The following is a 27,608-nucleotide window of genomic DNA, read 5'->3' on the forward strand; positions in this document are numbered from 1 at the left end:
TGCAGATCGCTTTGGGTAGAATTGACATTTTCACAATACTGAATCTTCCTGTCCATGAGCATGATGTGTTTTTTCATTTATAGGTCTCTTTTGGATTCCTGAAGTAGCATTGTGTAGTTTTCTTTGTATAGGTCTTTTACATCCCTAGTTAGGTTTGTTCCTAAGGACTTTATCTTCTTGTGGGCTGTTGTAAATGGTATTGATTTGGTGATTTTGTTTTTGAAGTTCTCTTTGTTGATGTAGAGGAATCCAACTGATTTTTGTACGTTAATCTTGTATCTGGCTACTTTGCTGAAATCTTCTATTAGTTCCAGTAACTTTGTTATGGATTCTTTGGGGTTTTCTGTGAGATCATATGACCTGTGAATAGGGATAATTTTACCTGTTTTTTACCAATTTGGATGCCCTTTATTTCTTTTTCTTGCCTTATTACTCTAACTAGGACAATGTTGAATAAGAGTGGTGATAAAGGGCATCCTTGTCTGGCTTCTGTTCTCAAGGGGAATGCTTTGAGTCTCTCTCTGTTTAGAATAATGTTGGCTCTTCGCTTTGTATACATACCCTTTATTATGTTGAGGAATTTTCCTTCTATTCCTATTTTGCTGAGAGTTTTTATTAGGAATGGATGGTGGACTTTGTCAAATGCCTTTTCTGTGTCGATTGATAACATCATGTGGTCCTTTTGTTTTATTTATGTGGTGGATTGCATTGATTTTCTAATTTTGAACCATCCCTGCATAACTGGTATGAATCCCACTTGGTTGTGATGTATTATTTTTTTGATGTGCTGTTGAATTCTATTGGCTAGAATTTTGTTGAGAATTTTTGTGTCTATGTTCATGAAAGATATTGGTCTGTAGTTTTCTTTCTCTTTTTTTGAGGTATCTTTGACTGGCTTTGGTATGAGGGTTGTCCTGGTTTAATAGAATGAGTTGGGGAGTATTCTTTCCTTTTCTATGATGTGAAATAGCTTGAGTGGTATTGGTGTTAGCTCTTCTCTGAAAGTTTGGTAGAATTCACCAGTGAAGCTGTCTAGGCCAGAGCTTTTGTTGTTGTTGTTGTTGTTGTTGGAAGTTTTTCTTATTACCTCTTCAATCTTTTCTTTTGTTATGGGACTTTTTAGTTTTTCTACCTCAGCTTGTGCTAGTTTAGGTAAGTAGTGTGTTTCTAAAAATTTGTCCATTTCCTTGAGGTTTGCAAATTTGTTGGAGTACAGGTTTAGGCAATTTACATTCAACTAATTATTGATAGGTATAAGTTTACTGCTGTCTTTTTGATGTATTTGTGTGTGTGTGTGTGTGGTGTTGATGGTTTTTTATTCTACTTAATATTCTGTGCTGAGTTGTTTTTGCTTATGTATTTTCTTTTCATCTCCTTCATTATTGTTGGTTTTGTGTTTGCTGAGTCTATGTTTTTCTTCTTTTTTGCTTTGATGGGTAGATTTGTTAGCTTCGTTTGTGGTTACCTTGAAATTTACTTTTATTTCTCTATGTTTAAACTAGTCTTTTATTTCTTGATATTGCCTTGTCTTCCTCTTCATATGGAAGTTCTGTGACTACACCATTTATTCCCTTTTTTTTGTTTTGACATTGTTGTCATTTACATGTTGATGTCTCTGGTTCCTTATTTTCAGTCTTTTAGCTTTGATTTGTTTTTGTGAATTCCCTATCTGGGTTGATATCTGGTTGATCTGTCCTGTGCCTTAGTCTGGTATTGTCCAGTGTTGTTGGTTCTCTAACCTAAGGTCTCCCTTTAATATTTCTTGTAATTTTGGTCTGATTTTTACAAATTCCCTTAATTTCGGTTTAGCTGAAAATGACCTAATTTAGCCATCATACTTGGGAGACAATTTTGCTGAATATGTAATTCTTGTCTGGCAAATTTTTCCTTCAAGGCTTTATATATGTCAACCCACTGTCTTTTTGCCTGCATGGTTTCTACTGAGTAAACTGAGCTTAGTCTTATTGGTTTTCCTTTGTAGGTGACTTTTTGTTTATCCTAGCCTCTCTCAGGATTCTTTCTTTGTTGTTGGCTTTGCTTACTGTGTATTGCTTCTTGTTTTGTTTTGTTTTCATATGCCCAAATAGGCTGGTCATGTGAGCTACTTTGATTATTGGCCTCTTTGAAGCACTCATGTCCTGTCTCCAGGTGGTTAGAGCTGCTACTAGGTATGCGACCCTAGGATTCCATTTACTTTTTTTGCATGGATTCTGCTCAGGTGTCCAGGTTGTTGGCCATCGAGTGCGTGGTGCAGGCTCTCACCTACAGTCCTAGATGGGCAGGGCTATGTAAGAGTGATTGGAGCAGGCACAGGTGGCTGGCTGCAGTAGCTGATTATGTGCTGAGCAAGGTAGGGACCTTATGGCTGCCCCTTAGTGCCTGAGTGGAAGGTGTGTCCCTGTTCCCTAGAGTGCATAGGTGGGTGGATTTTGTAGCCAGACTTTGGGCACCCAGTGCTGCTGGCTGTAAGGTCTGGGAGGCACCACTTATTGTCGGACCTCTGTCATGGGTGACTAGGTGGAGTGGGTGGAGCCACCAGTCCTGAAGCCCCTGATGTGGGTAGGTGAGAACTCTGCTTAATGGGTAGGGCGGTGTCAAATGTCACAAATCTGCCACTTCCCCTTAGCTGTTGCAGTTGAAAATAGGCTTCAGGTATATACCCTGTTGTACTATGCTAATGAGGGCCTACGCTGTTTAAGTAGACCCACACAGGTCTCGGAAGGAGTGAAAGGCAGTTGAAGTCCATGAACCGCTTATGCCTGTGCCTAGACAAAGGGACAGTGCCTGCCCTGGGGTCCCGGTTTAAGGGAGCTGGCAGATTTTTTTTTTCTGTTTGTTATTTGTTTGTTTATTTGTTCCTTCTCCAAAGCCAAGAGACTGGCTTGGGTACGTGCAACAGGCCCCACTTCCAGCCCAGGGTGGCACGGCAATCCCTGAAGCCAGACTGGAACCAGAACCGGAGGAGTGCAGGGAAGGAGCGGATGAAAGGGAGCGGGAGCGGGAGCGAGGCACTTCCCAGAGGGGCAAGGGTTATTTTGATCCCATGCAGTAGGTTAGACACTTTCAGTTAACTTTCGCAGATCCAGTGCTGCTTCTGCCTGGCTCCGGAGGCTTGTGCAGACTCTCTGCAGCTCAGTTTCTCCCAACATGCAAAACACTACTGCTTGCCTCAGCCTGCATGCACAAAGTGATCCAGCCTCCAGGGTGCTGGCCAGGTCAGGCCTGGCAAATCCTCGCCACTTCTGAACTGTCTCTCCCTCCCCCTGCCACTCAGTCCAACTCCTCAACTTTGTCTTTGATGTTCAAGGCCCATATATTGTCATACATAATTGATGTACTTGTTTTTTTGGATCTTCTTTATAAGAGGGACCACAGGAAGCATCTGACTATTCCCCACCCTGACCCCCCTCTGTCTCTTGTCATTGGTTTTGGGAAGTTTGATTATGATATGTCTTGGTGACTTTCTTTTGGGGTCTATCCTGTATTGGGTTCATTGAGCTTCTTGGATAGATATCGTCTTGTCTTTCATGATATTCATGATATTAGGGAAGATCAATTCTCTCTGTGTCTTCCATTATCCCCCCTGCTGTGGTATTCCGATCATATGTGGGTTTTTTCCTCTTGATAGTGTCCCACATGATCTTAAGCTTTCTTCACTTTTTTTCATTCATTTTTTTTTTTTCCTCAAACAAGTTGGTGTCAAGGGATTCATCTTCTATCTCACTAATGCTGAGTTCCATTATCTCAATTCTGCTCCTATGACATTCCATTGAGTTGTCTAATTCTGACATTTTGTTGTTAATCTTTCAGATTTCTAGTTGTTTTCTCTGTTTGGTTGCTAGCAGCCTGTTTATTCTGTCATTTTGTTCTTGTATTGTTTTCCTGAATTCTCTTATTGCTTTGTCTGCTTATTGGTTTGGTCTGTGTTTTTGCCTGATCACCTTCCTTAGCTCTTGGAGAGCTCTGTATATTAGTCTTTTGAATTCTTTATCAGGTAGTTCCATTGCCTTATCTTCCTCAAGAAGGTTTTCTGATTCTTTATTTTGGTCATTTGCCGGGGCCATCTTGTCCTGCTTCTTCATGTGATTTAATACTGTTGGCATTGTTGAACCTCTCACCTCCTGTCTACAGGTGGTCAGAGCAACTACTAGGTGTGTGAGCCCAGGAGTCTGTTCACTGTTCTTGCGGTGGTGTAGTTGTTCGAGTTGCAGGTGCCTGGGTCATCCATCACTGAGTGTGTGGTGCGGAGACTCTCACCTACAGTCCTAGGTGGGCAAGGCTATGTGCAGATGTTTGGAGCAGGTGCAGGTCTCTAGTTTGAATGCGGGGTGATATTGGGGGCAAGGCAAGGGGCCGTTGGCTGCCCCCACATGCCCAAATGGAGGGCGTGCCCCTGTCCACTAGAGCATTTAGTGGGGAAGGTAGTGCAGCTGGTCCTTGAATGGTGCCATTGGCTGGAGAGATTGGGAGGCGCCACTAATTCTTAGGCCCCTGTTGTGATGGCTAGAAGGGGTGGTTAGTGCCACCAGCCCTCAGGCTCCCAGTGTGGGTTGGTGAGGCCCCTTCTTAGGGGGCAGGGCAGTGTCAAGTGTCACAAATCTGCAGCTCCCACTTGGCTGCTGTAGGTTGAAAATGGGCTTCAGGTGGATCCGCTGCCCATGATGTCCTAATGAGGGCATGTGGTGTTGGATAGACCGGCAAGGCACTGGGGTGGGAGTAAAGGGTGCTGCAAGTTCATGGACCCCCTTATGCCAGTGGCTAGGTAAAGGAGCTGATGCCTCCAGACCCAGTCATGAGTCCCAGGCTTAGGGGGCAGAGCGTTGTTGAATGCTTTGGGTCTGGTGTTGGAGTGGGGAGGGGGAAGAGTGGGGGGAAGGAAGTGCTCCTCGACAGTGGAGCTCTGGTGGGGGAAAGGCATGTGGTAGGTTGGGAGCTTGCACTTAACTTTCACAGGTCTGGTGTCACTCCAGTTTGGTTCTGATGGTGTGTGCAGATTTGCTGCTGCTTGGCTGCACCTGATGGGGTGGATTTTGGCTTGGAATGTTGCTGCTTACCTCAGCCTGTGTGTGCTGTACAGATTCAGTTAGCAGGACACCAGGAACCCTACAATCTGTAATTCCCTGTTTTAGCTGTTTTTGAATTGTCTCTTCTTCCACCTGCCACTCAGTCCAATTCTTCAGCTTTGTCTTTGATGATTAGGGTTCCTAGATTGTCACATATACCTGATTCACTTATTTTTTTTCAGGTCTTTGTTGTAAGAGGGATGACATGAAGTGTCTGACTATTCCGTCATCTTGGCTCCACCCCTGTATATTGACTGTGGTGATGGTTTTGTGGGTACATACAACTATCAAAACTTACCAAATTGTATACGTTAAGTGGATGCATTTAAGTAAATCATTTCTCAATAAAGTAATTAGAAAAAATATTTGTGGGAGGAATGGAGAGAGGGAAAAAGGAAGAAAAAAAAAGAATTATTATTATGCTCAATCCAGATGTCATATAGGAAATTAGTAGTAGTAGTAGTAGTATTTGGTCCTTTGACAAAGACACCAGAAATCTCTTCATTAGGATCTTTCAAACCAAAAGCATCTAGTCAGGGACAAACAGGCTTCTAGCATAATAACTTAATAGCTTTAGAGGTCTGCTAAAAATAGTTCTACCAACCAAAAAAAAAAAACCACACCCAGTGCCATTGAGTCGATTCCGACTCATAGCGACCCTATAGGACAGAGTAGAACTGCCCCATAGAGTTTCCAAGGAGCACCTAGCGGATTTGAACTGCCAACCCTTTGGTTAGCAGCCATAGCACCTAACCACTACGCCACAGGGTTTCCGATTCTTCTACAGCCCTCCCCAAATATACAGATTACCTGAAAGAATCTTCAGTCTTTGAGGTGTCCTAGTGGAGCTCCGTAGTTGTTAATTAAAATGTCTTGCATAAAAGAAGTGGTCTGGGATGATTGTGGTAAGGGGTTGCCTTTGCCTAGCTTGAAATACCCCCTTTAGTAAAAGGACATTAACTTTTCTCATCTAATTGAATCAAACAATAATCAGGGACCACTGGATTTGTCAAGGAGTTAGTCATTTTTTAAGTTGTTAGATCCTCTTAAATGTTAGTGCTTAACGCTTTTCTCCTTGATAATTTCAGCCCAGTATGAATGAGCAATACAGGTGTGAGAAATACTGAGTTATTAGTCCATCAGGCACTATTTCAGAGAAGGATAATTGGGATCAGAATGCAGAGAACAGAGCCAAAGTTGGAAATCTAAGGCAGCCAATAAGGCAGAGAGACTAAGAGTGAGTCAGATAAGTGACAGAAAAGCCAACAGATAGAGCAGAGATTGATCAAGTGAAACTGAGCAATACTGAAGCTCGTTTCATGAAGGTAGAGCTGTCACCAGAACATTCATTGTATGTGCAGACAGCCATTTTCACTGGGACAAGGGTACGTGGGAGCTGAGAGGTTGGGGTGGACTCTTAAAAGTGTGAGATCAAAAAATTGTATGTGTGTGTGCACATGCATGCATGCACACTCTCGCAAGTATGTAGAGATAAAGCAGGTATAACAAATATTATCTGCTACTGAATCTAGATAGAAAGTATATGGGTAATCACTGCACTGTTCTTTCAACTTTTCTGTATGTTTGAAATTTCTGTAATTTAATACCATTCTTCACGTCCTAAGTTGATAGCTGGTCATTTTTCCTAACTGTGTTTGATCAAGCTGGATAGTCTAGAGTAGAATATACATAGGCAAAGCCTGTTTTAGGAGAATCTGGCACTGAAGTAACACTAAATGTTGTCTGAAGTCCACCTAATCGAACTGGAGGGCACCCTGCCATCAGAAGTACAATTAACGAGGAAGGCAATCAGACAGTGAGGTAGCTGCCCCCAGAGCCACATATAGGATGGGAAGGTGATTGCAATTGCCTCTAGAGATAGGGAGACAGGGCAGGATGGATACCTGACATACCAAACCAAACCAAACCCAGTGCTGTTGAGTTGATTCCGACTCATAGTGACCCTATAGGACAGTGTAGAACTGCCCCATAGAGTTTCCAAGGGGTGCCTGGTGGATTTGAACTGCCGACCCTTTGGTTAGCAGCTGTAGCACTTAACCACTATACCACCAGGGTTTCCACCTGACATACAAGAAGTCAAAAATTATAAATTGGAATTTAAAGGAAGTTCTCAGGATGCCAAAATATCATTCCACATATTACTAATTGCAAAGGTAAAAATGCATTTTTACAGGTGAGAGATTTGGCAGTCACCACCTGTTAAGTTGATCAAACTTAGAGTCACTATTGGGGGAAAACCTGATGTTGAGTGTCATGATGTGATATAATATGAAATACACAACATCTTCCCAACATTCTTTAACTTGAATTCAATCAAGTCTGTAGACCTAACTTCCTATATTCTAAAAGTATAGGTAATGAACATGTAAATGATACCATGTGGAAGTAATCAGAAATATCAGAATATATTACAATCTATGGAGTCCCTGGGTGATGCAAAAGATTAACGCATTCAGCTGCTAATTGAAAGCTTGGCAGTTTGAGTCCACCTCAGAAGAAATGCCTGGCGACCTAATCCTGAAATAATCAGCCACTGAAAACACTATGGAGCACAGTTCTACTCTGACACACATGGGGTGGCCATTAGTCAGAATCAATTCAACGGCAACTGGATTTTTTATGTGATAACTATCTTGGACTCTTCAGAGAGTTAGTGCCACGGGGGGAAAAGGAGATAGTGAGAATGTTCTGGATACAAGACATAACAACGCAATGCAGCTTAAATCTAGGTGAGATTCTGGTTAAAAAAAGAAAGATTATATAAGGCATTCTTGGAACAATTGCAGAAATTTGAATATGCCCTAGGTATAAATATAATATTAAAGAACATTTTCTAAGGTACGATGATACTACTATGACTGGTTGGGAGAATGTCTTTATCTTAGGAGATGCATGTTGAAATATTTAAAAATGAAGTGTCATGATGTCTGCAACTTAGTATCATATGGCACAGCAAATATATATATATACACACACATATACATACACATAATACATAAATATGTAGTATATGTGTATGTATTTGTATGTATGTGTAAATAGGGGGAGGCAAAGTAAATACATACTTATGTGTATGTGTGTATGTAAAAAGAGTGCAAAACTAGGAAAACGTCAGTTGTTGAACCTAGATGGACACTACATTGGGTAATCACTGCACTATTCTTTAAACTTTTCTGTATGTTTGAAATTTCTCCTAATTAAAAGTTAGAATTTTTTTTCATTGTGCTTTAAGTGAAAGTTTACAAGTCAGTCTCTCATATAAAAACTTATATACACCTTGCTATATACTAGTTGCTCTCTCCCTAATGACACAGCATACTCCTCTCTCCACCCTGTATTCCCGTGCCCATTCAGCCAGCTTCTGTCCCCCTCTGTCCTCTCATTTCCCCTCAAGACAGGAGCTGCCCACATGGTCTCATGTGTCTACTTCAGCCAAGAAGCCCACTCCTCACCAGTATCATTTTCTATCCTATAGTCCAGTCCAATACCTGTCTGAAGGGTTGGCTTTGGGAATGGTTCCAGTCTTGGGCTAACAGAAGGTCTGGGGACCATGACCTCCAGGGTCCTTCCAGTCTCAATCAGACCATTAAGTCTGGTCTTTTTACAGGAATTTGAGGTCTGCATCCCACTGCTCTCCTACTCCATCAGGGATTCTCTGTTGTGTTCCCTGTCAGGGCAGTCATCAATTGTAGCCAGGCACCGTCTAGTTCTTCTGCTCTGAGGCTGATGTAGTCTCTGATTTATGTGGCCCTTTCTGTCTCCTGGGCTCATAATGACCTTGTGTCTTTGGTGTTCTTCATTCTAAAGTTAGGAGAAATTTTTTTTTTTTAATTTTTATTGTGCTTTAAGTGAAAGTTTACAAATCAAGTCAGTCTTTCACACAAAAACTTATATACACCTTGCTACATACTCCCAATTGCCCCCCCCCCCGCAATGAAACAGCCCACTCCCTCCCTCCACTCTCTCTTTTTGTGTCCATTTCGTCAGCTTCTAACCCCCTCTACCCTCTCATCTCCCCTCCAGGGAGGAGATGCCAACATAGTCTCGAGTGTCCCCCTGATCCAAGAAGCTCACTTCTCACTAGCATCCCTCTCCACCCCATTGTCCAGTCCAATCCCTGTCTGAACAGCTGGTTTGGGGAATGGTTCCTGTCTTGGGCCAACAGAAGGTCTGGGGGTCATGACCACCAGGATCCTTCTAGTCTCAGTCAGACCATTAAGTCTGGAAGGAGAAATTTTTGAAAATTAAGTGACAAGAAATATTTGGACAAAGAATCTTTTCAATAAGTTTTTTTATAATGGAAATTCAAGAGAATAGTAAAATGAACCCCTTGTAACCATCATCCATCTTCAGTGGTTTTCAACTCATGGCCAATCTTGCTTTATTTATACCCTCACCCACTCAGTCCTTTCCCTGGATTATTTCTGAGACAAATTCAAGTGTAATATTATTTTATCCATAAATATTTCAATGTATATCCTTAAAGGATAAGAATTCTTTCTAAAAATCATATCACATCTAAAACAATTAACAATGATTCCTCAATATAATCAAATGTCAAGGCAGTTTCAGGTTTTCCTGAATGTCTCATAAGTGTTTTGATTTTTTTTTTTTTTTTTACCTGTTGGTTTGTTTAATCAGGTTCCAAATGAGAACTACATATTGCATTTGGCCAATGTGCCACTTAAGTCTTTTTTTTTTTATCCCTGTCTTTTTTTTTTTTTTTTTAATTTTCTTTCTTGCAATTTATTTGTTGAAGAAATCAGGTCACGTAGCCCGTGAAGTTTCTCACATTCCCTATTTTGCTGATTGCACCCTCAACATGCAGTTTAACATATATATTTGCCATACTGGTACTCAGATCTAGAGGCTTCAGCATATAATGATGGAGTTAGGTATTTCCATCATGAGGCACATAATTTCTGATTGTTTCCCTTTTTATGATTTTAGTGGTCATTGATGATCATTGCCTAGATTCATTATTTTAGGCAAACTTTTTCTGTAATGGGCTGGACAGTAAATATTTTCAGCTTTGAAGGCCTTGTGATCTCTGTCATAACCACTCAACTCTGTCATTGTAGTTTGTAGCCAATGTGCAGAAAAAAGTAAGTGCGACTGTGTTCCAATAAAAGTTTATTTACAAAAACAGGTGGTTGGCCAGATTTGGTCCATGGGCTATAGTTTGCACACTCCTGCTTTATCTCGATATGATGATAATTTTAGAAAACAAATACTAATATTAATACAAACAAAATTACTAAAACACAGTTTAAGATTTCTTTGTGTTTTTGCTCTTAGGATATATTCTGCTAAGAATACTCAGAAAAATTGTTTTAAAGTCACGTGAAATAATTCCTCTCTTTATGGTAATGCCACCAACTCTATAGACAAGATCATTTGTTCCGTTTTGCTTTTACTTTTCAGAGATTTTTTTTCTTCATTTTATTTTATAACATTGAGAAAATAATAAAATCAAATACACAAAGCAAAGTATATTTCAAAAAGTCTCACTTTTGTCCTTGTTTCTCTGTGCTGTTTCCTGTTCCTGATCAGAACACACGGGAATCCTACTTATACTTAGCCATTTTTTTTTTTTAATTTTATGGTTTAATCCTTCTGTTTTAAAAAATACAAGCAAATACCTCTTTTTTTTTTTTTTTACCTCTTCTGAAATAACTGGTAGCACACAATACACTTTCTCCACCTTTCCCTTTTCAGATAACAATGTATATCTGGATTACCCTAGAGTCATATATAGAAATATAGTTCAGTTCTTTTTATAGCTCATAGTACTCATTGTGTTGATGTACCAGAGCTTATACAGCTAGTTCTCTATTGATAGACAGCATTGTTTCCAGTTGAGTGAAGACAATCTTTTATTTTTCAAGTTTTTTACTTCTCAACGCCACTCACCAAAGTGGGATGTAGAACATTTTCTTTATAAACTTTGTTATGCCAGTTGACCTAGATGTCCCTGAAACTATGGTCCCCAGGCCCTAGCGCCAGCTATGAAGACAATCTTTTAAATCATAGGGGCAACAAAATCAAACAGATGAAGGAAACCACTAAATTAAAAAAATGGCAATTTATAATTTTTCCAATGCTTTTCAACTTACAGAAGGAGGAAGAAAAATGAAATGACTCCAGATTCCAGCCGACAGCCACATGATAAGAAAAATAAATTACAGGACAAATCTAAGCTAAGAAAAGCTCAGTCACTGGTAAGTAAGTATTGCTTATAAAAGATTCACCACTGTAAAATTAATGAAAATTTCTGGATCTCTAATCCTATTTGTGAAATTGAATTTGTTTTTTTAATCACAATCATCAAGCGATGGTTTAAACCTTGGACTTTGACACTGACTGACTAGCTGTGTGACCTCAAAGACCCCCTTATTTAATCTCTTAGCTTCTGTTTTTTTTCTCTCTCTCTCTTTTAAAGACTGGTTGAAAAAAAAAAAAAAGCTGTATCTAAAACTGCTTTGAAACTATAAATGAATGTATAATATGAAGGGAGTATTATTATCATTAGTTCTTTCTTCTGCAGTGATTCCTTTGGGGGAGGGAGAGTCCCTACCAGAAATTGCTCATCTCTAGAGTGCAGGTTCTAGTGCCTAAGAAGAAGGTAACACTTTCCGTAGCTCTCTGGCTGCCAGTGGAGCAAGACTATAAGAGTACACTTAGAATAACTTCAGAAAAATTAATTAAGAACTTTTCTTAAAAACTTAATTAAAAAAAGCTAATCGTCGACCTAATAAAGTCAATAATTATGGGTAACGAGTATTATCATTTCATAGCAGTTTCCCAGGTTGTGATTCAGATTTCCCAATGATCCCTTCCAGCATAAATGAGAGTCTGGAGCAAAGTAAAAGGTAATAAGAGTGGAAAAAAGAATTTGTAGTAGCAGTAAGAATTTAGGGAGAAAACTGAGGATGCACACTCAAGGAAAATTAATATAAAATGAATGTCATTTGGGAGAGGAATAAGTATGTACTCATGAATAAATCACTTTTATAGCTCTGTTTCAAAGCCCTATTGCTTTTTGTTTAAATTATTTTCAAGTGTTATATTCAGACAAAAGTGATAATGGGCTTCTTAAAGCAGAGCAGTCTTATTCTGGGGGACCGATTTTGTTGGACTGGATAAGGCTTATCATAGGCCAGTGTATAGAAGCACAAGGAATGAGAAAGCTTAGAGCAAAGCAGTAAAATTGTCAGTGAAGGGAGGCAGAGCCAAGATGGCAGAATAGGCAGATGCTTCTGGCAAGCCCTCTTTACAAAAAAGACCTCTCCAAAAAAGTGAAACAAGTATATTTATGACAAGCCAGGAGCCCTGAGAATCAAAGGCAAGCTTAGGAAATGAACAGAGGTGCAGGGGGAGGAAGAGATGGTTCAGAAGTGGAGAGGAGTTACTGGACCTGAATCACAGGGAGCCCTCAGGCACCATTGCGGGAGTGGCGGTGGTGGGCTGGTACTAGTGTTCAGCCATAGTTTCCTTGGGGAGAAGCAGCCAGCCACACAGCCTACTCACACCTCCAGAACCAGAGAAGAACGGCGCTCTCGGCAAAAGCTAAGTACTTGCATATATTTTAGTGCGCCCCCTCCCCACCCCCAAGCCAGCTTCAGCACTGAATTCCCTGGGCCTGACATAGACCCTACTGAGTGCCTAGAGCCATCCTCCCGGCCTTGGAGAAGGAAGAAGTTTGCAACTGCGGAAAAGACAATTTGCCAGCTCCACTAACTGGGGGAGCTCAGGACTTAAATACCTCCTGCCCAGGCATAAACGGTCCATGGACTTTGAGCAACTTTGCCTTCTGCATGGACCTGTGTGGGCCTATTTCAGGAGAATGGGCCCTTGTTGGCAGACTCCAACCATTTCAGCTGTGTGGTGGAGAGGTGGGTGTTTGATGTTTGACATTGCCTATTAAACAGGGTCCTCACCTACCCAAATCAGGGGTCTAAGGACTGGTGGCTCCACTCAGGTCACCCAGCCACCCGTGACTGGAGTCCAAGGATAACTGATACCTCCCAGTCCTTATAACCAAAAACATTGGGTGCCCATGGTCCATCTGCAGAATGCACCCAACTGCACACTCTAGGGAACAGGGACACACTTTCCTCAGAGACACTCGGGGGTCAGTTCTCAGCCCCCTGCCTTGTTCAGAGTGTGACCCCCTGCTGCAATCAGATACCAGTACCTACACCAATCACCCCTGCCCCTCTAAGACTGTAGGACAGAGCCTGTACCACACACTCGATGATCTTCTACCTGGACACCTGAGCTGAATTCATGCAAGAAAAGTGAATGGACTCCCAGACTGATATACGTGATAACAGCTCTAATTATCTCAGGACAGGACGTCAGAGTTCCAAAGGCAAAAATAATCAAGCCAGCTCACTCAAGTAACCCATTTGGGCATATCAAAACAAAACAAAGCAAGAAGCTATGACACAGTAAGCAGCATAAACTAATACAATAATTTATAGATGGCTTGAGGACAACAGTCAATATCAAATCACATAAATAAGCAGATCATGATCATTTTAACAAACTCTCAAAACAAAGAATCAAGGCATCTTCTGGATGAAGGCGTCTTCGTGGAATTACCAGATGCAGAATACAAAAGATTAATATACAGAACACTTCAAGGCATCAGGAAGGAGATAATGCAAAACACAGAAAAAGCCAAGGAACACACAAATAAAGCAGTTGAAGAAATAAAAAGGTTATTCAAAAAATAATGAAAAACTTACTAGGCTGTAAGAATCCGTAGAGAGACAGCAATCAGAAATCAGAATATTAACAATAAGATTACAGAATTAGACAACTCAATAGAAAGTCAGAGGAGCAGAATTGAGGAAATGGAAGGAAAAATTAGTGAGATGGAAGATAAAAGACATGGCACCGATATATTCTAAGAAAAGTCAGATAAAAGAATTTTAAATAATGAAGAAGCCCTAAGAATCATGTGGGACTCTATCAAGAGAAATAACCTACGAGTGATTGGAGTGCCAGAACACGGAGGGATAACAAAAAATACAGAGAGAATTGTTGGAGATTTGTTGGCAGAAAACTTCCCTGATATCGTTAAATATGAGAAGATATCTATCCAAGATGATCATCAAACTCCCACAAGAAGGTCACCAAGACATATTAAAATCAAACTTGCCAAAACCAAAGATAAAAAGAGAATTTTAAGAGCAGCTAGGGATAAACAAAAAGTCACCTACAAAGGAGAGCCAATACGGATAAGCTCGGACTACTCGGCAGAAACCATGCAGCCAAGAAGGCAATGGGATGACTTACTGAAAAAATTGAAGGAAAAACTTGCCGGTCAAGAATCATATATCCAGCAAAACTATCTCTTAAATATGAAGGTGAAATTAGGACATTTGCAGATAAACAGAAGTTTAGGGAATTCATAAAAACAAAACCAAAACTACAATAAATACTAAAGGGAGTTCTTTGGTTAGAAAATCAATAACGTCAGATATCAACCCAAGACTAGAACACTGGACAGAGCAAGCAGAAGTCAACGCAGACAGGGAAATAAAAAAAAACAGAGCAAGATTTAAAAAAAAAAAAAGCTCAAAACACGGTAACAGCAATGTTATTATATAAAAGAAGACAACATTAAAACAATAAAGGGGAACTAAGAAATGTAATCAAAGATCTTCAATACGGAGAGGAAGATACGGCAATAAAAAGAAATAAAAATTAGGTTTAAATTTAGAAAAATAGGGGTGAATAATAAGGTAACCGCAAAGGAGACAAACTATCCTACTCATCAAAATAAAATACAAGGAAGAAATAGAGACTCAGCAGAGACAAAATTGACGACAATAAATATGAGGAAAGGACAATATATAAAGATAATCCACTCAGCACATAAAATTAAGTGGGAAAAAGAAACTGTCAATAACGCACAAAAAAGGACATCAAAATGATACCAATAAAGTCATACCTATCCATAATTACACTGAATGTAAATGGACTAAATGCACCAATACAGAGACAGAGGGTGGCAGAATGGGTTAAAAAACAAGATCCGTGTATATGCTTCCTACACGAGACACCCCTTACAGACACAATCAAACTAAAACTCAAAGGATAGAAAAAAATATATCAAACAATCAAAAAAGAGCAGGAGTGGCAATATTAAATAGACTTTAAAGTTAAATCCATCAGAAAGGATAAGGAAGGACACTATATAATGATTGAAGGGACAACACACCAAGATATAACCATATTAAATATTTATGCACCCAGTGACAGGGCTGCAAGATACATAAAACAAACTCTATCAGCATTGAAAAGTGAGATAGACAACTCCACAATAATAGTAGGAGACTTCAACACACCACTTTCAGTGAAGGACAAGACATCCAGAAAGAAGCTCAATAAAGACACAGAAGATCTAAATACCATAATCAACCAACTTGAATTCACAGACTACAGAACACTCCACCCAACAGCAACCAAGTATACTTTCTTTTCTAGTGCACATGAAACATTCTCTAGAATAGACCACATATTAGATCATAAAGCAAGCCTTAGCAGAATCCAAAACAATGAAATATTATGGAATTCCCATACGGCCATAAAAGCGGAATCAATGACAAAAAAAAGAAGCAGGGAAAAGAAATCAAACACTTGGAAGCTGAACAATACGCTGCTCAAAATAGACTGGATTATAGAAGCCATTAAGGATGGAATAAAGAAATTCATAGAATCCAGTGAGAATGAAAACACTTCCTATCAGAACCTTTGGGACACAGTGAAAGCAGTGCTCGGAGGTCAATTTATATCAATAAATGCACACATCCAAAAAGAAGAAAGGGCCAAAATCAAAGAATTATCCCTACAAATTGAACAAATAGAAAGAGAGCAACAAAAGAAACCCTCAGGCACCAGAAGAAAACAAATAATAAAAATTAGAGCAGAACTATATGAAATAGAAAACAGGAAAACAATTGAAAGAATTAACAAGACCAAAAGCTAGTTCTTTGAAAAAATCAACAAAATTGATAAATCACTGGCCAAACTGACAAAAGAAAAAAAGAAGAGGAAGCAAATAACTTGAATAAGAAATGAGATGGGTGATATTACAACGGACCCAACTGAAATTAAAAGAATCACGTCAGATTACTATGAAAAATTGTACTCTAATAAATTTGAAAACCAAGAAGAAATGGATGAATTCCTAGAAACACACTACCTACCTAAACTAACACAAGCAGAGGTGTTGTTGTTAGGTGCCATCAAGTCAGTTCCAACCCATAGCGACCCTAAGCACAACAGAACGAAACAGTGCCCCGTCCTGAGCCATCCTTAACAATCGTTGTTATGCTCACTGTTGGAGCCACTGTGCCAGTTACATCGTTGAGGGTCTCCCTCTTTTCTGCTAACCCTGTACTCTGCCAAGCATGATATCCTTCTCCAGGGACTGATCCCTCCTGACATGTCCAAAGTATGTAAGACGTAGTCTCACCATCCTTGCTTCTAAGGAGCATTCTGGTTGTACTTCTTCTAAGATAGATTTGTTCATTCTTTTGGCAGCACATGGTATATTCGATATTCTTAACCAAAACCACAATTCAAAGGCGTCAATTCTTCTGCCTTCCTTATTCATTCTCCAGCTTTCACATGCATATGATGTGATTGAAAATACCATGGCTTGGGTCAGGTGCACCTTAGTCTTCAGCGTGACATCTTTGCTCTTCAACACTTTGAAGAGGTTCTTTGCAGCAGATTTACCCATGGAATGCGTCTTTTGATTTCTTGACTGCTGCTTCCATGATTCTTGATTGTGGATCCAAGTAAAATGAAACCCTTGACAACTTCAATCTTTTCTCTGTTTATCATGGTCCAGTTGTGAGGACTTTTGTTTTCTTTATGCTGAGGTGCAATCCAAACTGAAGGCTGTGGTCTTTGATCTTCATTAGTAAGTGCTTCAAGTCGTCTTCACTTGCAGCAAGCAAGGTTGTGTCATCTGCGTAACGCAGGTTGTTAATGAGTCTTCCGTTCTTCTTCATATACTCCAGCTTCTCGGATTATTTGCTCAGCATACAGACTGAATATGTATGATGAAAGGATACAACCCTGACGCACACCTTTCCTGACTTTAAACCAATGGGTTCTATCCAAACAACTGCCTCTTGATCTATGTAAAGATTCCTGATGAGCACAGTTAAGTGTTCTGGAATTCCCATTCTTCGCAATGTTATCCATAATTTGTTATGATCCACACAGCTGAATGCCTTTGCATAGTCAATAAAACACAGGTAAACATCCTTCTGGTATTCTCTGCTTTCAGCCAGGATCCATCTGACATCAACAATGATATCCCTGGTTCCACGTCCTCTTCTGAAACCAGCCTGAATTTTTGGCAGTTCCCTGTCGATGTACTGCTGCAGCCGTTTTTGAATGATCTTCAGCAACATTTTGCTTGCATGTGATATTAATGATATTGTTCTATAATTTCCAATTTGTTTAGATCACCTTTCTTGGGAATAGGCTTAAATATGGATCTCTTCCAGTCAGTTGGCCAGGAAGCTGTCTTCCATATTTCTTGTCATAGACGAGTAAGCACCTCCAGCGCTGCATCTGCTTGTTGAAACATCTCAATTGATATTCCATCAATTCCTGGAGACTTGTTTTTCGCCAATGCCTTCAGAGCAGCTTGGATTTCTTCCTTCAGTGCCATCTGTTCCAGATCATATGTTACCTCTTGAAATGGTTGAACATCAACTAATTCTTTTTGGCATAATGACTCTGTGTATTCCTTCCATCTTCTTTTGATGCTTCCTGCGTCGTTTAATATTTTCCCCATGGAATCCTTCACTATTGCAACTCAAGGCTTGAATTTTTTCTTCAGTTCTTTCAGCTTGACAAACGCCAAGTGTGTTCTTCCCCTTTGGTTTTCCATCTCCAGCTCTTTGCACATGTCATTATAATACTTTGTCTTCTCGAGCCACCCTTTGAAATCTTCTGTTCAGTTCTTTTACTTCATCAATTCTTCCTTTTGCTTTAGCTGCTCGATGCTCAAGAGCAAGTTTCAGAGTCTCCTCTGACATCCATCTTGGTCTTTTCTTTCTTTCCTGTCTTTTCAGTGACCTCTTGCTTTCTTCACATATGATGTCCCTGATGTCATTCCACAACTCGTCTAGTCTTTGGTTACTAGTATTCAGTGTGTCAAATATATTCTTCCGATGGTCTCTAAATTCAGGTGGGATATACTCAAGGTCATATTTTGGCTCTCGTGGACTTGCTCTGATTTTCTTCAGTTTCAGCTTGAACTTGCATTTGAGGAATTGATGGTCTGTTCCATAGTTGGCCCCTGGCCTTGTTCTGACTGATAATATTGAGCTTTTCCATCATCTCTTTCCACAGATGTAGTCAATTTGATTTCTATGGGTTCCATCTGGCAAGGTCCATGTGTATAGTTGCCGTTTACGTTGGTGAAAGAAGGTATTTGCAATGAAAAAGTTGCTGGTCTTGCAAAATTCTATCATTCAATCTCTGGCATTGTTTATATCACCAAGGCCAGATTTTCCAACTACTACTCCTTCGTAGTGTCCAACTTGCGCATTCCAATCACCAGTAATTATCAATGCATCTTGATTGCATGTTCGATCAATTTCAGACTGCAGCAGCTGATAAAAATCTTCTATTTCTTCATCTTTGGCCCTAGTGGTTGCTGTGTAAATTTTAATAATAGTCGTATTAACTGGCCTTCCTTGTAGGTGTATGGATATTATCCTATCACTGACAGCATTGTACTTCAGGATAGATCTTGAGACGCTGTTTTTTTTTTTGTTTTTTTAAATTAACTTTTATTAAGCTTCAAGTGAACGTTTACAAATCCAATCAGTCTGTCACATATAAGTTTACATACATCTTACTCCGTACTCCCACTTGCTCTCCCCCTATTGAGTCAGCCCTTTCAGTCTCTCCTTTCGTGACAATTTTGCCAGCTTCCCTCTCTCTCTATCCTCCCATCCCCCCTCCAGACAAGAGTTGCCAACACACTCTCAAGTGTCCACCTGATATAATTAGCTCACTCTTCATCAGCATCTCTCTCCCACCCGCTGACCAGTCCCTTTCATGTCTGATGAGTTGTCTTCGGGGATGGTTCCTGTCCTGTGCCAACAGAAGGTCTGGGGAGCATTGCCGCCGGGATTCCTCTAGTCTCAGTCAGACCATTAAGTATGGTCTTTTTATGAGAATTTGGGGTCTGCATCCCACTGATCTCCTGCTCCCTCAGGGGTTCTCTGTTGTGCTCCCTGTCAGGGCAGTCATCGATTGTGGCCGGGCACCAACTAGTTCTTCTGGTCTCAGGATGATGTAGGTCTCTGGTTCATGTGGCCCTTTCTGTCTCTTGGGCTCTTAGTTGTCGTGTGACCTTGGTGTTCTTCATTTTCCTTTGCTCCCGGTGGGTTGAGACCAATTGATGCATCTTAGATGGCCACTGGTTAGCATTTAAGACTCCAGACACCACATTTCAAAGTGGGATGCAGAATGTTTTCATAATAGAATTATTTTACCAATTGACTTAGAAGTCCCCTCAAACCATGTTCCCCAGACCCCCGCCCCTGCTCCGCTGACCTTTGAAGCATTCAGTTTATCCCGGAAACTTCTTTGCTTTTGGTCCAGTCCAATTGAGCTGACCTTCCATGTATTGAGTGTTGTCTTTCCCTTCACCCAAAGCAGTTCTTATCTACTGATTAATCCATAAGAAACCCTCTCCCTCCCCCCCCCTTCGTAACCACAAAAGTATGTGTTCTTCTCAGTTTTTACTATTTCTCAAGATCTTATAATTTTGATTACCTTTTCAATCTCTTTTTTTGTTATGGGTCTATTTAGTTGTTCTATTTCTGAATGTGTTAGTTTAGGTAGGTAGTGTTTTTCCAAGAATTCATCCATTTCTTCTAGGTTTTCAAATTTGTTACAGTACAATTTTTCGTAGTAATCTGAAATGATTCTTTTAATTTCATTTGGTTCTGTTGTGATGTGGTCCTTCTCATTTCTTGTTCGGGTTATTTGTTTCCTTTCCTGTATTTCTTTAGTCAGTCTAGCCAATGGTTTATCAATTTTGTTAATTTTTTCAAAGAACCAGCTTTTGGCTTTGTTAATTCTTTCAATTGTTTTTCTGTTCTCTATTTTTTTAATTCATTTAGTTCAGCTCTAATTTTTATTATTTGTTTTCTTCTGGTGCCTGATGGGTTCTTTTGTTGCTCACTTTCTATTTGTTCAAGTTGTTGGGACAGTTCTCTGATTTTTGCTCTTTCTTCTTTTTGTATGTGTGCATTTATCAATATAAATTGGCCTCTGAGCACTGCTTTTGCTGTGCCCCAGAGGTTTTGATAGGAAGTATTTTCACTCTCGTTGCATTCTATGAATTTCCTTATTCCCTCCTTGATGTCTTCTATAACCCAGTCTTTTTTCAGGAGGGTATTGTGCAGTTTCCAAGTATTTGATTTCTTTTCCCTAGTTTTTCTGTTATTGATTTCTAGTTTTATTGCCTTGTGGTCTGAGAAGATGCTTTGTAATATTTCGATGTTTTGGACTCTGCAAAGGTTTGTTTTATGACCTAATATGTGGTCTATTCTAGAGAATGTTCCATGTGCGCTAGAAAAAAAAGTATACTTTGCAGCAGTTGGGTGGAGAGTTCTGTATAAGTCAATGAGGTCAAGTTGGTTGATTGTTGTAAGTAGGTCTTCCGTGTCTCTATTGAGCTTCTTACTGGAAATCCTGTCCTTCTCCAAAAGTGGTGTGTTGAAGTCTCCTACTATAATTCTGGAGGTGTCTATCTCACTTTTCAATTCTGTTAAAATTTGATTTATGTATCTTGCAGCCCTGTCATTGGGTGCATAAATATTTAATATGGTTATATCTTCATGATCAATTGTCCCTTCTGTCATTATATAGTGTCCTTCTTTATCCTTTGTGGTGGATTTAAGTCTAAAGTCTATTTTGTCAGAAATTAATATTGCTACTCCTGTTCTTTTTTGCTTATTGTTTGCTTGATATATTTTTTTCCATCCTTTGAGTTTTAGTTTGTTTGTGTCTCTAAGTCTAAGGTGTGTCTGTTGTAGGCAGAATATAGATGGATCGTGTTTCTTTATCCAGTCCGTGACTCTCTGTCTCTTTATTGGTGCATTTAGTCCATTTACATTCAGCGTAATTATAGATAAATAAGTTTTTAGTGCTGTCATTTTGATGCCTTTTCATGTGTGTTGTTGGCCATTTCATTTTTCCACATACTTTTTTGTGCTGAGATGTTTTTCTTAGTAAATTGCGAGATCCTCATTTTCATAGTGTTTGACTTTATGGTAGTTGAGTCATTACGTTTTTCTTGGCTTTTATCTTGAGTTATGGAGTTGTTATACCTTTTTGTGGTTACCTTATTATTTACCCTTATTTTTCTAAGTAAAAATCTAACTTGTATCGTTCTATATCGCCTTGTATCACTCTCCATCTGGCAGTTCTATGCCTCCTGTATTTAGTCCCTCTTTTTGATTATTGTGATCTTTTACCTATTGACTTCCATGATTCCCTGTTATGTGTATTATTTTTTTTTTTTTAATTAATCTTAATTTGTTTGTTTTTGTGATTTCCCTATTTGAGTTGATATCAGGACGTTCTGTTTTGTGACCTTGTATTGTGCTGGTATCTGATATTATTGGTTTTCTGACCAAACAATATCCTTTAGTATTTCTTGTAGCTTTGGTTTGGTTTTTGCAAATTCTCTAAACTTGTGTTTATCTGTAAATATCTTAATTTCACCTTCATATTTCAGAGAGAGTTTTGCTGGATATATGATCCTTGGCTGGCAGTTTTTCTCCTTGAGTGCTCTGTATATGTCGTCCCATTCCCTTCTTGCCTGCATGGTTTCTGCTGAGTAGTCTGAACTTATTCTTATTGATTCTCCCTTGAAGGAAACCTTTCTTTTCTCCCTGGCTGCTTTTAAAATTTTCACTTTATCTTTGGTTTTGGCGAGTTTGATGATAATATGTCTTGGTGTTTTTCTTTTTGGATCAATCTTAAATGGGGTTCGATCAGCATCTTGGATAGATATCCTTTCGTCTTTCATGATGTCAGGGGAGTTTTGTGTCAGGAGTTCTTCAACTATTTTCTCTGTGTTTTCTGTCCCCCCTCCCTGTTCTGGGACTCCAATCACCCGCAAGTTATCCTTCTTGATAGAGTCCCACATGATTCTTAGGGTTTCTTCATTTTTTTTAATTCTTTTATCTGATTTTTTTTCAGCTATGTTGGTGTTGATTCCCTGGTCCTCCAGATGTCCCAGTCTGCATTCTAATTGCTCAAGTCTGCTCTTCTGACTTCCTATTGTGTTGTCTAATTCTGTAATTTTATTGTTAATCTTTTGGATTTCTACATGCTGTCTCTCTATGGATTCTTGCAACTTATTAATTTTTCCACTATGTTCTTGAATAATCTTTTTGAGTTCTTCAACAGTTTTATCAGTGTGTTCCTTGGCTTTTTCTGCCGTTTGCCTTATTTCATTTGTGATGTCTTGAAGCATTCTGTAAATTAGTTTTTTATATTCTGTATCTGATAATTCCAGGATTGTATCTTCATTTGGGAAAGATTTTGATTCTTTTGTTTGGGGGATTGTAGAAGCTGTCACGGTCTGCTTCTTTATGTGGTTTGATATGGACTGCTGTCTCCGAGCCATCACTGAGAAACTAGTTTTTCCAGAAAATCCGCTGACTGGTACGCTGGCTCCAGGCTCTGAAAACAATCGCTGCCTCCCCGTATTTGTTCATTCTCCGTCTCTAAATCTGTGTTTGTTGTTCAGAGTTCGTAGATTGTTATGTATGTGATCAATTCACTTGTTTTTCTGAGTCTTTGTTGCAGGAGGGATCCGCGGTAGCGTCCACCTCGTCCGCCATCTTGGCCCCGCCTCCTCCGAGACGCTGTTTTTGATGATGAATGCAGCACCGTTCCTCTTCAAGTTGTCATTCCCAGCATAGTAGACTATATGATTGCCTGATTCAAAATGGCCAATACCAGTCCATTTCAGCTCACTAATGCCTAGGATATCAATGTTTATGCATTCCATTTCATTTTTGACGATTTCTAGGAAAATTAGAAATCGTCAAAAATGAAAAAGAAGAACTACCATATGATCCAGCAATCCCACTCCTTGGACTATATCCTAGAGAAATAAGAGGCTTTACACAAACAGATATATGCACACCCATGCTCACTGCAGCACTGTTTACAATAGCAAAAAGATGGAAGCAACCAAGGTGCCCATCAACAGATGAATGGATAAATAAATTATGGTATATTCACACACAATGGAATACTATGCATCAATAAAGAGCAGTAAGGAATCCGTGAAACATTGCATAACATGGAGGAATCTGGAAGGCATTATGCTGAGTGAAATTAGTCAGTTGCGAAAGGACAAATATTGTATGAGACCACTATTATAAGAACTCAAGAAATAGTTTAAACAGAGAAGAAAATATCCTTTGAAGGTTACAAGAGGGGGGAGGGAGGAAGGGTGGGAGAGGAGCATCCACTAATCAGACAGTAGATAAGAACTACTTTAGGTGACAGGAAAGACAACACACAATACAGGCGAGGTCTAATCCAAAAGCAAAGAGGCTTCCTGAGTAAACTGAATGCTTCGAAGACCAATGTAGCAGGGACGGGCGTTTGGGGACCATGGTTCCAGGGGACATCTAAGTCAATTGGCAAAATAAAATCTATTAAGAAAACATTCTGAACCCCACCTTGGAGAGAGGTGTCTGAGGTCTTAAACAGTAGCAAGCAGCCATCTAAGATGCATCAATTGGTCTCAACCCACCTGCTTCAAAGGAGAATGAAGAACACCAAAGACACAAGGTAATTATGAGCCCAAGAGACAGAAAGGGCCACATAAAGCAGAGACTACATCAGCCTGAGACCAGAAGAGCTTGATGGTGCCTGGGTACAACCAATGACTTCCCTGACAGGGAACACAACAGAGAACCCCAGAGGGAGCAGGAGAGCAGTGGGATGCAGACCCCAAATTGTCATAAAAAGACCAGACTTAATGGTCTGACTGAGACTAGAAGGACCCCCGGTGGCCATGGCCCCCAGACCTTCTGTTGGGCCAGGACAGGAACCATTCCCAAAGCCAACTCTTCCGACAGGGATTGGACTGGACAATGGGTTGGAGTGGGATGCTGGTGCGGAGTGAGCTTCTTGGATCAGGGGGACACTTGAGACTATGTTGGAATCTCTTTCCTGGAGGGGAGATGAGAGGGTAGAGGGGGTTAGAAGCTGGTGAAATGGACACAAAAAGAGAGAGTGGAGGGAGGGAGTGGGCTGTCTTATTGTGGAGAGAGCAATTGGGAGTATGTAGCAAGGTGTATATAAGTTTTTGTGTAAGAGACTGACTTGATTTGTAAACTTTCACTTAAAACACAATAAAAAATTTAAAACAAATTGTCAGTGAAACCACTGAGAAAAATAACTTCATGAGGCTTATCATACAGGTCATTAGTATATGCTTCTGCCTGGTTTCCCTGCCCCTGCTAGGTCAAGAGTAGGAGAGAAATCCAGGGGAGAACAGGGAATTTGAAGTACAGTGAAACTTCATAATGATGTATGCTTACAAATTACCAGCATAGTCAAAAATTTCTCCTGCTTTAAAAAAAAAAAAATCAAAGGCTAAACAGGACCATCCCTGTGGGCTTTGACATTAACCATCTGTCAAACACTAGGAGGGCTTAAGTTGAAATATTCATTACAAATTAAAAAGTTGTGCCAATTAAGGCTTAAACAGAAACCAGGGTAAATTAAGCAATGATAAAGAATAATTAACTATTAATTAATGAAGTACCTGATTGTATCTGCTTGTATTGTTTTTGTAAATATACTAATTGTAATCACTATTTATGTTTAGTAGTTTTGATAAACAGCATAAGGCATATTTAAATCCCCCCAAAGCACGCTATGGTCTTTGACCGAGTAATAGTGCCTAAGATAAGCCTGGCTGTTTGAGCCATAAGGCTGCGTGTGGTGAAGGCCCCCATTCATATGGCGGTAGTTCACCCTCACTGTGGGCCACATACCTCAGAGGAAAAAAGCAACCTCCTGAGTGATACAAGAAGGTTATGAAAATTAAGAAATGCTTGAATGTGGAACCTGAGAGAAGAAATGGATATTGAGGGAATTTAATTAGGGGGCCTAAGCATTAAGGCTGCTAACCAAAAGGTCAGCAGTTTGAATCCACCAGGTGCTCCTTAGAAACCCTATGGGGCAGTTCTGCTCTGTCCTACAGGGTCATTATGAGTCAGAACTGACTTGACAGCAATGGGTTTGGTTTTTGGGTAAAGGTCCCTGGAGCCCTGGTGGCACAGTAGTTAAGAGCTATGAGAAGCGATGGCTGCTAACCAAAAGACTGGCAGTTTGAATCCACCAGCCACTCCTTGGAAACTCTGTGGAGCAGTTCTACTCTTTCCTATAGGGTCCTTATGAGTCAGAATCAATTTGATGGCAAGGTTTTTGGTGTTTAAAGGTCCCTAGGTGGCACAAATGGTTTGTACTTTACTGCTAACCTAAACATTGGTGGTTCAAACACACCCAGTGGCTCTGTGGGAAAAAGGCCTGGGAACCTACTTCCATTAAGATTACAGCCAAGAATACCCCACAGAGCAGTTCTACTCCGTAACATAGAAAGTCACAGTGAGTCAGAACCGACTTGACAGCAACTGACAACTACAACATCTAGGAAGTTTTCAGGGGGATTGAGAGAAACAGGAGAGCAGGTGAAACTTAGCAGAGCACATTATAAAGGCAAGGATGAAAGTGACATATCCCCAGAACCCTGACTAGAAGGTGCCTGAGACCTAACATTCCTTCTCCTGTAATAGGAAAAGGGGACCTGTGATAACTTGGAGAAGTTACAGCTTTATTAAACAGAAAGGGTTGGAAGAGATAAAAGCACAAAGATGCAGAAGAGGCACGAAGAATCTTTCTTAAGCCATCTCTCCAGCGCTGTGACTATCAGGCTACTGAAACCACCTTTGCTTTTTGTCTGTCATTACTGAGAGCCTTTAAATATGAGAGTTCTCTCTAAGAAGGGAAGCGCTCTCAGATAACAGTTTCAAATCTATACATATTCCTGTGAACTTGTGATGTTTTCTGCAGTTTAATAGGTTCGTGTTTTCAAAGTCAGCCCCTAAAAATGTACCTGGTTTCCTCTTATGCTTTTAATTCTAGAGGCAACCACCAGAGCTGCCTCGTTGCAGCTGCTTAATTTAACCAGACTTTTTGGTGTGAATAATTGATAGAAGATGGGAGTAAAGCCTAGATCTCATCATTAATGCTTTTTAATTTTGATCACTGTTTATTAAAATTATGTAAATATATAGAAATCCTTTTACTGTTTGTTATAATAAAATTCCATACAGAAAAAAAGCAATTTAAAAATAACAAACACAGGACAGTGGGTACCATCTTGATTAAACTGCAAAGATTTTCAATATTGTGAAAAGACGTGAAAAATACGGGTTTTTGTTTTTTTAATTCCTCACAATTAGCCCTACAATTCCTCTTAGGGGAGGTGGGAGCTGTCTCCTTGGGGAAGACTTTGATAAGCTTGCCCAGGAGGAATAAAACCTTGAGGGCATGGATGTTAGCAGGCATCACAACTTCAGAGAAGGCGAAAACCTGCTCTGCTTGAGATTAGAGGAAGAGTTGTTGTTTCTGCTCCAGAAAGGTAAGGGGGGGGAGGGGAAGGAGAGGAAAAAGGGAGGAAAGAGATGAGGAGGAGAGAGAATCCAGCAGGATGGAGAGAAGCTAAGATTAGGTAGGGGAGAACCAGTAGCCTTGGAGTCGATTCTGACTCATGGTGATCCCATGTGTGTCAGAGTAGAACTGTGCTCCATAGGGTTTTCAGTAACTGATTTTTCAGAAGTAGATTACCAGGCCTTTCTTCCAAGGTGCCTCTGGGTAGACTTAAACTGCCAGCCTTTTTGATAGCAGCCTGGCACATTAACCATTGGTACTACTCAGGCTCCTAGGCAGAGGAGAGGGGCCAGCAAAACTTTCCGGTGGGCCAGGATGCTGTTAGATAGTAATGCCACCATTCCAATTGCTGTTGCTGTGATGTATACACTCCCTTCCATCTCTATGGTAAATTCTACTCATTTTACATATGGAAGCAAGATCTCAGAGGTCTAGAAGGCAAAGTAAACAAAAGCCCCTTGGAACAACTTACAAAAAGCAGGGATTGGGCTTTGGATTTCATAGGCCCTGGAAATGAACTGAGAGGACATCCAGCTGACATTTTTTTTCACTTTTTTTTTTTTTTTCCTACCAAATAAAGCAAATACCTTTTTCTCACACTGAACTTTTACTTGGATGTTAGAAGTCCTTGCTTTCTAGGTTCTGATTTGGCCATGAATTTCAAAAAGCTTGCTGTTTCAGTGTATTCCCCTAAATATGAAGAACCAAAACTTTTAATTGTCTGCTTACTCTAATTGCTTTAGAATAAGGCCT

The 27,608-nt window shown here is 40.0% G+C and overlaps 1 protein-coding gene across 2 annotated transcripts in view; it reads left to right on the plus strand.

The window, feature by feature from the left end:
• Positions 1-27,608, plus strand: part of FBXO16 (F-box protein 16) — a 167,728-nt gene that overhangs the window by 129,465 nt on the left and 10,655 nt on the right. For both annotated transcript variants that reach the window (XM_064272639.1, XM_023550972.2), the window contains one exon: positions 11,203-11,305. In XM_064272639.1, the coding sequence (XP_064128709.1) occupies positions 11,203-11,305 (103 nt within the window). The remainder of the gene's footprint in view (positions 1-11,202; positions 11,306-27,608) is intronic.

Source organism: Loxodonta africana, chromosome 19 (genome assembly GCF_030014295.1).
Source record: "Loxodonta africana isolate mLoxAfr1 chromosome 19, mLoxAfr1.hap2, whole genome shotgun sequence".
Lineage (NCBI taxonomy): Eukaryota > Metazoa > Chordata > Mammalia > Proboscidea > Elephantidae > Loxodonta > Loxodonta africana.